The following is a 16,407-nucleotide window of genomic DNA, read 5'->3' as shown; positions in this document are numbered from 1 at the left end:
ATGCTTTCTGCAGAATAAATATAATATTCTAGGTGGCACTAATGTGGTGCATCTATTGGCAGTAAAATGCCAAAATGACTTTCCTTCTCCTTTATGTGATCATTTGGTCTGTCACAGATAGAATGTTGGAAGCAATCATCTGATTGGAGGCTAATGGGTTCAGTTAGGGCACTCTTATATCATAAAGAGATACTGTCATGATTTTATGGGGTACTTTTTATTTCTAAATTACACTGTTTTTTTTTATTCTTAAACCAACAAATGTATTTGTAGCTGTAATATTGGTGTGTAGGCGCCATCTCAGTGCCTTGTGCCTGAGTCTGAGCTTTCAGAAGGAGCCAGTGCGCCACATTAGAACTGCTTTCAGCTAACCTATTGTTTCTCCTACTCCCATGTAACTGGAGGAGTCCCAAGCCGGACTTGGATTTCTTACTATTGAGTGCTATTCTGATACCTACTGGGAGCTGCTATCTTGCTCCCTTCCCATTGTTCTGCTGATCGGCTGCTGGGGGTGAGGGGGGGGGGGGATATCACTCCAACTTGCAGCGAAGCAGTAAAGTGTGCCTGAGTCTGAGCTTTCAGAAGGAGCCAGCGCTACACATTAGAACCGCTTTCAGATAACCTATTGTTTCTCCTACTCCCATGTAACTGGAGGAGTCCCAAGCCGGACTTGGATTTCTTACTATTGAGTGCTATTCTGATACCTACTGGGAGCTGCTATCTTGCTCTCTTCCTATTGTTCTGCTGATTGGCTGCTGGGGGTGAGGGGGGGGATATCACTCCAACTTGCAGCGCAGCAGTAAAGTGTGCCTGAGTCTGAGCTTTCAGCCAGCGCTACACATTAGAACTGCTTTCAGCTAACCTATTGTTTCTCCTGCTCCCATGTAACTGGAGGAGTCCCAAGCCGGACTTGGATTTCTTACTATTGAGTGCTATTCTGATACCTACTGGGAGCTGCTATCTTGCTCCCTTCCCATTGTTCTGCTGATCGGCTGCTTGCAGCGCAGCGGTAAAGTGTGAATGAAGTTTATCAGAGCACAGGTCACATGGCTGTGGCACCCTGGGAAATAAAGAATATGGCTAGCCCCATGGGAAAAACAGATTACAATGCAGGATTCTGCTGGAGAAGCTCTATTAACTGATAAGTTTTGAATAAAACATGTTTTCCCATGACAGTATTCCTTTAAATATACCTACTGATGCTTTCTGGCTTCAGGCCGATGCAGTGTAAAGGCAAAGTGTTACAGTTCCTGTTGTTTGTATGTCATGTTAGACCACTGTCAGGTTGCCACGCCCCCAATTACATTAGGCCATGCCCACTGCCCTGTCAGGTTACCACTCTTTTGTTTCTTGAAGGGTGTTTGACAAAAGAGCCCAGTGTCATAATATGTATGCAGGAAAACACAGAGAAGGTTTCACAGAGGCAGAATCTACAATGAAAATTAGCAAATGGCATTGTATTTGTCCTGCTTGTAGTTATCAAAACACTTCTACTCTGTCTGTCTGATGCTGCCAACTCATTCCTTTGGAGAAGAGCAGGGAAAGGAAAGAGAAGTGAGTGCCTGAGGCCCATACCCAGTTCTGCATTTTATTGGCTTTGCGGTTTCTCTTACTATGGAAAATGATCATGTCAACTGGCCCTGTACATGCTCAAGGAAGTATTTAAAGGGGCAGTACAGGTTAAATAAATAGGGTGTGTGCTGTACATGCTTTTTTGACTATTGTTGTAATCACAAAAAAATTGTGTCTGGTCCTTATGAAGTAGATCCAGGTCACAGATAATTCCTCTGCATAATGGACTTCTGTTTATCTGTTTCTTTAATAAGATCAATCAAAAGGGTTGAGGAGACTGCCTCATACGTATGCAAATAAACACAAAGATTTCTGGGAATTAATCCCACAAAGCTCCAAGAAAATCCCGTTTACATGGGTTTATTCTATAGGCTAAAGCTCACCCACTGGGGTTTTTAAAGCAGAAGCCAGGATAATATCTGCTCAGATTCCTAACTACAAACTGGTTTCACCTTTCTTGGGGCTCATCAGTGTAATACAGGATTTTCTATGGGATAAACCCATGTAAATGGGGTTAGTTCCTAGAATTCCTTGTGTTTAATTGTGTACGTATGAGGCGGTCTCCTCAACCCTTTTGATTTATCTGTGGTTCCACACCCCTGGCTCTACCTAACCTCATCAGAAAACCCTGCACTACTGTAGTTGGGAATCTGTTAAGATATTATCCTGGCTCCTGCTTTAAAAACCCAAGGGGTGAGCTTTAGCCTATATAAATAGCCTATATAAATAATGTAAATGGGGGTTTTTTTTGGAGCTTTTTGGAATTCGTTCCCAGAATTCCTTGTGTTATATATTTATTTGTAAAAATGTCCGACTTGGCCATTCCTATTGTTTTCCCTGGATCCTTGCCTACTATTAACATAATAACCAGGGGGAGGATTATTCGATTAGCTGTTCAGCTTGGAAATAAAGATTCCTAACGCTAAAGCGCAGCTTGAATACCCGGCCTGCAACGTGTAATTATCAACAATGCTCTCCGTTTTGTTTTGGCAGTATCTCATTAAAGTTAATGAAATCAAGACTAAGAAAGGCGTGGATCTGCTGCAGAACCTTATAAAGTACTATCACGCACAGTGCAAGTAAGTGTCTTCTTCTTCTGGGGTGGGCGTGGGAGAAATCCATCCAACAATAGAAGTTAATATACCCGTTGCTATCAAAAGCATTAGGTTAATTGGTGTTTTCACCACTGGCGGAGAAAAGGCCAATACCACCCACTGATGCCCCATGTCTTTACTAAGCAACAGCGATCTCATTCACCAGTAACTGTGCACATGTGGAATGATTTTGGCCTGAAATTGCATGCGTTGAGTGCTTTCTATTGAAATCTCACATTTGTGACATTCACCTATGGCAGCAGTCCCCAACCAGTGGCTCGGGGGCAACATGTTGCTTACCAGCCCCTTGGATATTGCTCTCAGTGCCCCCAAACCAGGTAGTTATTTTTGAATTCCTGACAAGGAATAAAAACAAAACTTACTACCAAATAAAGCCCCCTGTAAGCTGATAGTGTGCATAGAGGCCCCTAATAGCCAATCACAGCCCTTATTTGGCTCCTCCATGAACTTTTATGGTGCTTGTGTTGCTCTCCAAGTCTTTTTACATTTGGCTGTAGCTCACAAGTAAGAAAAGTTGGGGGCCTATGGGCTATGGTGGGTTGTTGCTCCGATTGGGCAGAAATTTTTTAGTGCTTTCCTACTATGGTAAAAGCACTGCCTAACTGCACACGTAACAGTGAGAGGTGAACCTCTGCTCAAAAATGACTGCTCTAGTATTATTTCTTTGTAGCCCAAAAACACACTGCAGAGCTGGTTTGAGGCGGAAAAGTGCCAGTACCAGCACTGTTGGACTTTTCCCATGGAAGTGAGTGGCGGGCAATTACACTTAAGTTCCAATAGTTTGGGCTGTTGGCCTGAATGAACCAGAGAGAGAATGTGGGCATCCACATGTATGTCGCCTGGTCATACGCCAGGGAGTATTGGTCAACGTATGGAATCCTTGGCTTGGTGAGACATTTATGTCATTGAGTTTAGTAGATTCAGCATTGGACTGGGCCGCCAGAGTACCGGGAAAAAACCCGCTCGGCCCAGATCCGATTCCCCCCCCAGGATGCTCCCTCGATTCGCCGTCTCCCTCCCCCAACGCGCCACAGGTGAGTTTCTTTTAGGAGCGCTCAGGGGAGAGGGGCGGAGTGTGTTGGGGACCTCTGCAGGGGGGTGGGTGAAGGCCAAAGGGGGTGCAGGGAAAGTCATAGGCACAAAAGTTAACCCCATGTCTGCTTAAAAAATTGTTACTGATTAGAAAGGAGGGGTAAATGTTAGCATTGAGTATGTTAGGATATGTCAGCTTAATATGTTACAAATGTAATGTATGTATCTAATAGAAATCATACCCATAGCTGTTCCTATAAGCTGTTATCCAATACCGAATGGCATCTTAGCAGCTCCCACTAATATGTATACAGATACAGAGTATTCCCATGTTGTACAGCAATATGGCAGCACCCATATGTATACAAATAGATGTGTTAGGCACACAGTAAGCCATACCCCCCTAAAAGAAGATCATTTCTATTTACAAGCATTCTCCATGAATAACATATTGCTAGAGAATGGGAAGTGCATGTAACCATATTTTCCTGGGTGTAGCCACTAGTCCTGTGCCCCAGCGCTGGGGAAGTGTTCTGCCATTTCTCAATTTCCCCTTTTCTGCTTTCACAGAAAGTGTTTTTTTTCGTGTTGGGCCAAAATGACTGCATGTTTTACTTTTCCCCCATTTAATTGCCCTTTTTATTTTAAATTTCAGAGGGTTTTGGCTCCAAAGGATTATTATTCTCATTATAGGGCAGTATTTTTGAGGGTATTCCTTCACTATATCTGTTATACACACAGTGCTGTCCAGCTTATTACATGTAGTACATTATTTCTCATATAACATGATGAAGAGCTAGATTAAATTAAAATAATGATCATACAACAAAGTCTATGGGGTCTTTAAGCACAATGTGGGGCCATAGAAATCCTTTGGAAGGCCACATCTGGCCTGCAGGCCTCCAGTCAGACAGCCCTGCCTTAGACAGTATGAGGGTACAGCTTATTATGTGCAAAGAACATTCGTTCTCTGTAAATTTGTATTTAGACATATGGGTGTGAGCTGCTATATTACAGTAAAGTATGAGCCATATTGTTTCCATTAGATGTATGGCGTATGGGGGCACAGTAAACTCCTTTATATCACACTTGTTTTGCATCTCCCTCTATATGTTCTAAACGTAAAGAAAACCAACTGTATATAGCGTGTAGAGTTGCATTTTTGGGAAAAAATAAATGTATGCTTCCCATTTGCTTTGGTATAGTTTACTTTTAAATTAACTTTATATCATTCTTGAAAATATTTCTAGCAACTTTAATATTTGTCTTCAACGGTTGTTTGGTTCTTAGTTCCATGCAAGCTTTGGGGGCTGTTCCTGCTGAATTGTGCTTAGTACAGGGGATTCCCTTTGCTGTCATAGTTTTATGGTATCTCTCTGCAGGCTACGAGCAAACTTAGGGGGCTGTTCCTGCTGAATTGTGCTTAGTACAGGGGAATCCCTATGTGCCATAGTTTTATGGTATCTCTCTGTACAGGCTATGAGCAAACTTAGGGGGCTGTTCCTGCTGAATTGTGCTTAGTACAGGGGAATCCCTATGCTGCCATAGTTTTATGGGATCTCTCTGTACAGGCTACGAGCAAACTTAGGGGGCTGTTCCTGCTGAATTGTGCTTAGTACAGGGGAATCCCTATGCTGCCATAGTTTTATGGTATCTCTCTGTACAGGCTATGAGCAAACTTAGTGGGATGTTCCTGCTGAATTGTGCTTAGTACAGGGGAATCCCTATGTGCCATAGTTTTATGGTATCTCTCTGTACAGGCTATGAGCAAACTTAGGGGGCTGTTCCTGCTGAATTGTGCTTAGTACAGGGGAATCCCTATGTGCCATAGTTCTATGGTATCTCTCTGTACAGGCTATGAGCAAACTTAGGGGGATGTTCCTGCTGAATTGTGCTTAGTACAGGGGAATCCCTATGTGCCATAGTTTTATGGTATCTCTCTGTACAGGCTATGAGCAAACTTAGGGGGCTGTTCCTGCTGAATTGTGCTTAGTACAGGGGAATCCCTATGCTGCCATAGTTTTATGGTATCTCTCTGTACAGGCTATTAGCAAACTTAGGGGGCTGTTCCTGCTGAATTGTGCTTAGTACAGGGGAATCCCTATGCTGCCATAGTTTTATGCTATCTCTCTGTACAGGCTATGAGCAAACTTATGGGGCTGTTCCTGCTGAATTGTGCTTAGTACAGGGGAATCCCTATGTGCCATAGTTTTATGGTATCTCTCTGTACAGGCTATGAGCAAACTTAGGGGGCTGTTCCTGCTGAATTGTGCTTAGTACAGGGGAATCCCTATGTGCCATAGTTTTATGGTATCTCTCTGTACAGGCTATGAGCAAACTTAGGGGGCTGTTCCTGCTGAATTGTGCTTAGTACAGGGGAATACCTATGTGCCATAGTTTTATGGTATCTCTCTGTACAGGCTATGAGCAAACTTAGGGGGCTGTTCCTGCTGAATTGTGCTTAGTACAGGGGAATCCCTATGTGCCATAGTTTTATGGTATCTCTCTGTACAGGCTATGAGCAAACTTAGGGGGCTGTTCCTGCTGAATTGTGCTTAGTACAGGGGAATCCCTATGTGCCATAGTTTTATGGTATCTCTCTGTACAGGCTATGGGCAAACTTAGGGGGCTGTTCCTGCTGAATTGTGCTTAGTACAGGGGAATCCCTATGTGCCATAGTTTTATGGTATCTCTCTGTACAGGCTATGAGCAAACTTAGGGGGCTGTTCCTGCTGAATTGTGCTTAGTACAGGGGAATACCTATGTGCCATAGTTTTATGGTATCTCTCTGTACAGGCTATGAGCAAACTTAGGGGGCTGTTCCTGCTGAATTGTGCTTAGTACAGGGGAATCCCTATGTGCCATAGTTTTATGGTATCTCTCTGTACAGGCTATGAGCAAACTTAGGGGGCTGTTCCTGCTGAATTGTGCTTAGTACAGGGGAATCCCTATGTGCCATAGTTTTATGGTATCTCTCTGTACAGGCTATGGGCAAACTTAGGGGGCTGTTCCTGCTGAATTGTGCTTAGTACAGGGGAATCCCTATGTGCCATAGTTTTATGGTATCTCTCTGTACAGGCTATGGGCAAACTTAGGGGGCTGTTCCTGCTGAATTGTGCTTAGTACAGGGGAATCCCTATGCTGCCATAGTTTTATGGTATCTCTCTGTACAGGCTATGAGCACGTATAACAAACAGATATCACTTTCCATATGGTTTCCCTCTCATATTTACGTTGATATCTAAGAACACTTTGCATTCTAGTTTCTTCCAGGATGGATTGAAAACAGCTGACAAGCTGAAGCAGTACATAGAGAAATTGGCTGCAGATTTGTACAATGTAAGTGATAAATAATTTTTCCATGACACTGGGAATCGGGGGGGGGGGGGTTATTGTGAATTTGTGAGTGTTGCAATTTTTTTTTTTTAATTTTTTTTTTTTTTGCCATGTTAGTTGTTCAGTTGTGAAAATGAACTGTCCCACTGTTTGCCTTTTTATTTTCATCTAACATGTGTTTCACAGATTTGTTCACTTTTCACATGATTTAAAGGGATATCATAACTTCATACAAAGTGTTTACTTGTACCTGAAAGCTGTAGTAGTAAAAAAAAGACTGGTAATTAAATAAGTAATAATAGGTCATAGTGATTTATCATTCCTGCATGGTTATGCCTAATTTATAGTTCTAATGATCACCCAGGCTGCTTTCCATTAAATAGGATTATGAGGGGTGCCAGGCAGACAGGGGAACCCCAAGGGTTGGGATATAGTGTGGGGGAATGTGGCTAATAACCCCATCACATATACACATTACATACACACTGACAAACATGTGCCTCACATGTTGCCCTTGACTGTTCAAAATGGCTGCAGCTGGTAGTAGTGGGTGGCTACTGATGTCCCAAAAGGGGCCATCTGTTGGGAATCAGGTAACTAGGCTAAGCTATTGGATAGGCAACTTTGCTGTTTCAACTGTGTTTTTACCTCCAACCAGTGGGTGTGTGCAGATATGACTAAACTACAGTTCCCAGCATGCACTATGAGCTGAAGCTGTCATGGAAATCCTGGGAACTGTAGTTCAAGACACAACGTAGAGAACTTCCATGGGCACAGAGCAATGATATTAGGACCTGCTTATATAATGGCATCCATACACATATGGGACTAGGGTTGCCCATACACAGGTGGGACTAGGGTTGCCCATACACAGATGGGACTAGGGTCGCCCATACACAGGTGGGACTAGGGTCGCCCATACACAGGTGGGACTAGGGTCGCCCATACACAGATGGGACTAGGGTCGCCCATACACAGGTGGGACTAGGGTCGCCCATACACAGGTGGGACTAGGGTCGCCCATACACAGGTGGGACTAGGGTCGCCCATACACAGGTGGGACTAGGGTCGCCCATACACAGGTGGGACTAGGGTCGCCCATACACAGTGGACTAGGGCCCAACAGGTCAGGTGGGACTAGGGTCGCCCATACACAGGTGGGACTAGGGTCGCCCATACACAGGTGGGACTAGGGTCGCCCATACACAGGTGGGACTAGGGTCGCCCATACACAGGTGGGACTAGGGTCGCCCATACACAGGTGGGACTAGGGTCGCCCATACACAGGTGGGACTAGGGTCGCCCATACACAGGTGGGACTAGGGTCGCCCATACACAGGTGGGACTAGGGTCGCCCATACACAGGTGGGACTAGGGTCGCCCATACACAGGTGGGACTAGGGTCGCCCATACACAGGTGGGACTAGGGTCGCCCATACACAGGTGGGACTAGGGTCGCCCATACACAGGTGGGACTAGGGTCGCCCATACACAGGTGGGACTAGGGTCGCCCATACACAGGTGGGACTAGGGTCGCCCATACACAGGTGGGACTAGGGTCGCCCATACACAGGTGGGACTAGGGTCGCCCATACACAGGTGGGACTAGGGTCGCCCATACACAGGTGGGACTAGGGTCGCCCATACACAGGTGGGACTAGGGTCGCCCATACACAGATGGGACTTAGGTTGCCGATTTTGTTACTTGGGGTAATGCCTGATCCCTTCATTGTAGGCATGTACTGAATCCGGGATTTGGTCGGGATTCGGCCAAGATTCTGCTTTTTTCAGCCGGATTCACGGCCAAATCCATGCTCCTGGCAGAACTGAATCCGAATCCGTAAAATCATGTGACTTTTTGTAACATAAATGTAATCCTTCTGTGTCCTAATTCACATATGTAAATTCAGATTCATTTCGGTATTCGGCCAAATCCTTTACAAAAGATTTGGGGTATGGCCGAATCCGACAGTTGAGAATCCGGTGCATCCCTCCTTCCTTGCATAGGTTGCTGCTTTACTGTAACCCAGGGGCCAATGGAAAATGTCCTCTCATGAATTTCTGTAAATCAGGGACATCTGTTAGAGTAGCAGTGAGCTTATTTAACCTCAGTCGCAGAACTGGCACTTGTTTGTTTTTGCCTATACGTCCTGCTGTATTTGTCATCATGCAATCAATATCTATTGATCCCACTCGGGAAAGGCCTGGGCCCTCGCCAAAAAACTAGTGTGGATCTCCAATCAGATCATTATACCGCTTGTGTATTCCCATAAATGTCTCTCTAATTAAGCACCAGAGTTTATTACAGACCTGCTGAGGGGGTGATATATCAGCTGCACAGATTTTTTTCCCTTCCTGCCCTTACGTAACCTCTTAAAAGAAAGAGATCTGCACCAAGAAGGGGTATCTGTGAGCGCCATAGGGCAGTACTACCCCATGCATTTCTACATTGTGTATAAATATATGCTTATGTCTGATTTCATGTATTATAATATATGTAAACTTTTCAGTTTAGGATACAGATGCCTCTATCATCAAACCAGCAGCTCTCCGGTTTGGAATTTCAGTAGCTATCTGGTTGCTAGGGTCTTGTTTACCTTAGCAACCAGGCAGTGGGTTAAATTAAAGACTGGAATATGAATCGGAGAGGAGTTGAAGAGTAAGATAAGTAATAAAACTAACAATATTAATGGATTTGTAAGCGCACAGAGCAATCGTTTTTGGCTGTCGGGGTCAGTGACCCCTAAGTCAATGTAAAGGGGAACCATCCCTTTAAGTGGCAGCAACAGTTAGGTCAGTTGTTGGGAGGTTGGCAAGCTGCAGTGAGTGAGAGCTATCATATGCGGGCTGCCCGGCCTGTTTCTCAGAATAGGGGCCCCTGTACATGCACCCCAGAGGTGACGGGGACTTCAAAAGTCGTATCTAATTGCAGCCATTTACTAAGGTTCCCTGATAGTATTGACTTAGTGACATGATATTCATTTGTATGTACTGTGTGTAGGCATATTTACCCTTTAATTATATTAGAGGCACAAATGTCTTAATGTCAGATAGATAGATAGATATAGGTGTAGGCCACTTTAGCGGATTCTTGTGGCACTACCCGTTGGAGCACGATACTTTGGCGCTACAGGAGTCCTGAGCCCCCGCTTACTATGGGGGGTTTACAGGGATTTCTCCCCTTAATGGCGTGCCTCCACCCAGGGATGGTGTTGTGTTATCCAACCCCTGGGAAACGATCAGGATGCTATGCCCCTTTGGGACCCACGTACTCCCGGTGTGATGTACTCACTCTTTGAGTTATTCCTTACCAGCGTAGTAGTGGTCCTCTGGGCTGGGTAGATACTCACAGCAGACACAGTTGTATATAGAATGAATGCTATGGTTTATTCAGGCAGAGACCTCTCCAGGAGCGGCATATCATTTATACACACGGCAGGGCATATCTCCTTACTTCTCATTGAGAACCTTTTCCTGTTGGTACTACCTCACGGGTTTCCCAAATGTGCTCCCATCTAGGTGCTATCCCCGGTACTATCGGTGAGACCCTCCCTTTGGAGTTCTCAGTACCCATGCTAGGAGTTTCACCACAAGGACCCACATCAGTACTAACGTATGGCACCCTCAGATCCGGACTCCTGGACTAGCGGGGAATTGTCCACCTACCTAGCCACTTAATGCCCTGCACTCCAGCAGATGTAATGCTGGGGGGGTCTTAACCCCCCTACCACTCCTGGAGGGGCAATTTCCGCCCATTCTAGCTTGGTGTCCTACATGACACTCCTAGAATGTCCTATCACAAGAAACTACTATCTAATAACTCTATCAGGGGAAGCTCCTGGTCCCAGGAGCTATCCCAGCCTAAGGTGGCTCAAGATGGCCCTCAGCACATGGCTGCAACCCTTTATATGGGCCTATGCACCACCCGGTGGCCATAACCCGAACTACAGGTATACTCCCTGTTAACTATGTAGAACCCAGTCATCCCAATGTCCCAGTTTAACTAGCACCAACCAGTGGCCTAGTCTAGGGGTGTCTGTCCTAAGGGCCCATTTTTGGTAAACCCCTACATAGGTATATAGGACATTAAGGAATGTGTTCCTCTAATATAATTAAAGGGTAAGTTAAAATTAGAGATCTGTCAGATATTAAATGTGTATGTATGCTTTCTTTCCAGATTAAGCAGACCCAAGATGAGGAGAAGAAACAGCTCACTGCCCTGCGAGACCTGATAAAATCCTCTTTACAGCTGGATCAGAAGGAGGTAGGTGGGATTTCAGGTCTCTGAGTAGGAAATATGCTTCATACTCATTCTCTACAATAGTGATCTTCAGCCTGGGTCTCTTGCTAAACTGGTACACATTGCTAATATACAGTAGGCCTTTTATCATGATTCATGCCAAGTGTATGTTTCTAGAAATGATTTTCCTGGGGAAACAGTTGAGTGGTACATTTCTCACTTCCTATTCACAACACTGCCCCCTGCCTGCTGATATAAGGTGTTACATTTACGATATAAAGTGACGGCCAGGAGTCAGTCTGCAAACACTAATTCTTGAGAGCTCAGCAGCCCTTGTTTTTTTTGGAGAGCAAGTGGTAACATCCCTTCAATAGAGTTCAGGCCGTTCTGAATGTAAGCAGCCACCGCTTGTAGCCAACACATTCTATAAGCTTGCTTTCCTTCCAGTGTAGGGGATTTCTGTCTTGGAGCTGTCAGTGCTGTACCATGCTGGTAGCCAGTGTAATGAAAGTTGCTCCTGGCAACCAGTGTTGTGCCACCCTGGCTGCTCAGTGTGTATGCCTCTTGGTCCGAGTCCAATGTGGGCATTGGGGCGGGCTAGGGATCCAATAGAACCCCAACCTTTTTTATCCATTGTATGCAAGTAGTGTCAGACTAGAATGCATGCCTAAGTACGACCTTTATTGTATATTTGTAGAAAAGATGGTTGAACTGAAGATATAGCCAAGGGATAGGCAACATACTCTGTGTGTCTCCCTACTGTACTGCTTGTGCTTTTTCTATGTGCCCTTTGGTGCCCCTGAATAATCTGTTGCAGGCACGTTCCTCTCCCTATGTGAGCCGCATTCTGTGCGCCAATCATGTGCTGCCCACTTTTCCTTGTTGAGTCTGTACCTGCCATATGCTGTGTGTGTCTCCCATCTGCTGCCGACTTCTCTCTGCCAGCCCTGTATGTGTCCAACTCTGCCAGCCGTCACGTGCAGTGCGCCCCACGGTGCCGTACATTATTCATATGTCACTGTGTTGGTGGGTCAGAACCCCGTCACTGGCCGCTTACACAATCAATGCAGCTCTTAAAGGAACAGTTAAGTGTAAAAATTAAACTGTGTAAAATGGCTAGAATTGCAAAATAAAAATTATTTCTTATATACTTAGGCAAAAAAATGTAATCTATAAAGGCTGGAGTGGGCAGATGTGTAACTTATGTTAGCCAGAACTCTGCTTCCTCCTTTACAGCTCTCTAACTTCTTAAGGTGGCCCTATACGGTAAGATCTAGGTTGCCAAATGAGCGAATCTTCTCCCGATATGGCCACCTAGGGGTGGGCGATACCAGGCTAATTCAATCATTTAGCCCTAGGGCCAGACGATCTAATTAAAATGGCGGGCATAGGCATCATTAGTTCAGGGACCGTATCAAAGAACCGATGCAGTCCCCGATCCAACGTAAAAATCAAACCTGTCCAATCAAGATCTGGCCTATTTCAGGCCAGATATCGGTCGGGGAGGCCCGTCGTTGGTGCCCATACACAGGCAGATAAGCTGCCGAACTGGCAGCTAAAATCAGCCACTTTTAGTTAGCCAGTGATTTTAGGGGGGGGGGGGGCACTTTGGACATAACTGTTCAGTGAGTTTGTAAGCACTCTGGTCAGATACAAATGCAAACTAACTGAACAGTTATGTTCCATATTGCCCCTCACCTCATCTCACTGATTGGCTACGGACTGCTAACAGCTGTAAAGGAGGAAATAGTGTTCTGACTATTATGTTAGACATCTGCCCACTCCAGCCTAACTAACTGTATTGAAAACATTTTTTATTGAGCACAGTCTGTCTATTTTGCCCAGTTTCATTTTTATACTGAACTGTTCCTTTAAGGAAAAGCTTGCTGTATGCGTGTAGTGCGCTGCTAAGTGTCTGTGCGGCGATGAAGCCTTTTATTCTATGCCAGCACCCCCTTATAATAATAATATAGCATGGGTGGCGTGCTTTCTTGGGGAAGGGAGTGGATGTGCTGGTCCCCAGGTTCCCTGCAGCAATTGAAGCATCATTGTGTGCCAGCTTGTGTGTGCAGGTCAGAATACAGCCATGCGATACTGTCAGTATAGGGTTACACTCTCCTTTATATAGTGTTCTGTCTCTAGCCAGCAAAGCACAATAACCTGGGTGGGAGATGCACACTGAATACAAAGATATTCCCTGTGTAACATATGGGCTTGCAGCATATTGCAACTGGGAGTTGCCCTTTGTTAACCATTACATTGCTACCTGGGTTGCAGAATAACTATTACCCTCAGTTCTAGAGAGGAGCCCCCGGGCCCCAAGCATTTTTATCCCAGTGTCAGGGTGTTAAAGAGTTAATGAGTCAGCATTTGTTTAACGGCCTATCACATGCCTTTTATTACATCAGAGGGACAGGAAATATCCCAGTGTGCGCCAGTAGGATAAGCACGCTCCCTCTAGTGGCCAGACGCTGCAATGAACTCATGCTGCAGAGGGGCTGTTCAGTCTGCAGTGTTTCTGTGACCTTCAGCATTTGGGGGAGAGGACACACTAATAATAAGAGGAGAAATGGGGTTTTTACAGGTCATTTCCATTTAGGCTGGGGAAATTGTAGGATCTATAACTAGTTTTTTATTTAATTATAAACAGGCATTGATTTGTTATTAACGGGTATGTCAGCATGCAAGTTTGTGAACCCTTAATGATGAATAAGTTCTACGTGTTGCATTCACTCATATACTTGTGCTGCACTCTCCCATGTACTCATACTGTACTCACTGATTTACTGAACAGCTGTTGGGACCCCATGGCCCTTTCTTCTTCCTTGTTTAGCTTATTAATAGCAGTGGTCTAACATTTTTGGAAAAATATATTTCATATGCAGCACTCGTAGAAAAAATGGATTCGGCCGAACCCTGAATCCTTCGTAAAGGATTCGGCCAAACCAAATCCAAAAACCAAAATGGAAGGGATAAAGAGCACCGCATGCTTGAAATTGTTTAACTTCTCTGTGTATGTGACAAAAAGTCACATGATTTTAAGGATTCCAATTCGGTTTGGCCAGGAGCATGGATTTGGTCAAATTAGAATCCTGGATTCGGTGCTTCCCGAATTCCCAGTATTTTTGTAAAAGTGATAGTTCCTCCTTTAAATGAAAGTTTGTGTGTGTGTGTCACAGTGTAATCTCATGGAATTATGCCCCTGGGTAAGCAGAATTTTCTAGGCTTTTAGGGCCCCCCTTAATAAGACAATTTCATAAACAAATATTAAAACTGATTATCCATCATTGGCCGCACTATGCCCCCAATACCTCCCGGGACCCTAGGAATCACTGGATCTGCTTCCACTATAACCAACAGCCCTGGCTCAACCTGTGAGCTTGGTTTGCGCCTTGCAGTGAGCTTTGCCTTCTCTTTTCCCTGGAGTCTAAGGGGCATAAAGCATAATTATAAAGTATTGCGGTGCAACATAACCAAACCTGTAGGTTTCTTGCTATTACATAACAAAAAAGGGTCAGTTGTGCTCACCAATGCATTTTAAGCTATTAGGCCGGGGTGCAATGAGGCTGTGACCACAAAACTCATAGACATCAACCAGAGCCCCTCTGCACTCCCCCATTATCAATATATATAGGGCATTAAGCTGCCAACAGTGCCCTCCCCTTTAAGCAAAACAGGGATTGTTTGTCCATATATTGCAATATATTCAAGCTGGCTAACTATGTCCCACTCACCCCCGGTCTGGCCTGTCCTACACTCACTCACCCCCGGTCTGGCCTGTCCTACACTCACTCACCCCCGGTCTGGCCTGTCCTACACTCGCTCACCCCCGGTCTGGCCTGTTCTACACTCACTCACCCCCGGTCTGGCCAGTCCTACACTTACTCACCCCCGGTCTGGCCTGTCCTACACTCACTCACCCCCGGTCTGGCCTGTCCTACACTCACTCACCCCCGGTCTGGCCTGTCCTACACTCACTCACCCCCGGTCTGGCCTGTCCTACACTCGCTCACCCCCGGTCTGGCCAGTCCTACACTCGCTCACCCCCGGTCTGGCCTGTCCTACACTCACTCACCCCCGGTCTGGCCTGTCCTACACTCACTCACCCCCGGTCTGGCCTGTCCTACACTCACTCACCCCCGGTCTGGCCTGTCCTACACTCGCTCACCCCCGGTCTGGCCTGTCCTACACTCGCTCACCCCCGGTCTGGCCTGTCCTACACTCGCTCACCCCCGGTCTGGCCTGTCCTACACTCACTCACCCCCGGTCTGGCCTGTCCTACACTCGCTCACCCCCGGTCTGGCCTGTCCTACACTCGCTCACCCCCGGTCTGGCCTGTCCTACACTCGCTCACCCCCGGTCTGGCCTGTCCTACACTCACTCACCCCCGGTCTGGCCTGTCCTACACTCACTCACCCCCGGTCTGGCCTGTCCTACACTCACTCACCCCCGGTCTGGCCTGTCCTACACTCACTCACCCCCGGTCTGGCCAGTCCTATATGCACGTTTATCTGATTCATTAAGAATTCTACTGCTTCATTATACATTTAACAAAGGAACTGAGTTTTACCTGCAACTTACTTGCTTTCAAGGTTAAAACCAAATGGTTGCCCTTTTTTTTGTGCTCACCACTAAATTTTAAACAGTTAGGCGGGGGTGTAATGAGGCTGTGACCACAAAATTCATCTTAGGTAGCTTAATGCACAGAATGTCTGAATGCCCTATATATATTGATAATGGATGAGTGTAGAGGGGGCTCTTGATGTCCATATGTTTGCCATAAAGACTTCTGTTTAATTGTCGCTTTGCTTTTCTTCCCCTGTTTTTTTCTTTTTGCTTTCCCTGATCGAAGTCTAGAAGAGTAAGTGACACCTACATTCAATATGAATTGCTCTACATGTGTCTCATTGTGATTTCCACCATAAATCCTCCCCGTTTTTTATTCATATTGTCTGATGCTCAAACAAATGCCTGGTTGCTAGGCCGGTGATCCCAGCAACTGCATTTCAAGTTTAAGCATCAAACTGGAAAGCCACAAAAACATAAAAAGTTAATTTCAGATTAAGAGCAATAACTGGCACATTCATCCTGTGGCAGGGGGTCCGCACCTTG

General features: G+C 45.6%; 1 protein-coding gene across 8 annotated transcripts in view; it reads left to right on the top strand.

The window, feature by feature from the left end:
• asap1 (ArfGAP with SH3 domain, ankyrin repeat and PH domain 1) overlaps positions 1-16,407 on the top strand; it is a 165,443-nt gene that overhangs the window by 121,751 nt on the left and 27,285 nt on the right. For 4 of the 8 annotated variants that reach the window (XM_031903144.1, XM_031903142.1, XM_012964134.3 and 1 more), the window contains 4 exons: positions 2,566-2,651; positions 6,983-7,058; positions 11,233-11,319; positions 16,148-16,156. In XM_031903144.1, the coding sequence (XP_031759004.1) occupies positions 2,566-2,651; positions 6,983-7,058; positions 11,233-11,319; positions 16,148-16,156 (258 nt within the window). 8 annotated transcript variants of the gene reach the window in all.

Source organism: Xenopus tropicalis, chromosome 6 (genome assembly GCF_000004195.4).
Source record: "Xenopus tropicalis strain Nigerian chromosome 6, UCB_Xtro_10.0, whole genome shotgun sequence".
In the NCBI taxonomy this organism is placed as follows: Eukaryota; Metazoa; Chordata; class Amphibia; order Anura; family Pipidae; genus Xenopus; species Xenopus tropicalis.
Note: the sequence above shows the minus strand (reverse complement) of the source record. Positions and strands in the feature narration are given on the sequence as shown.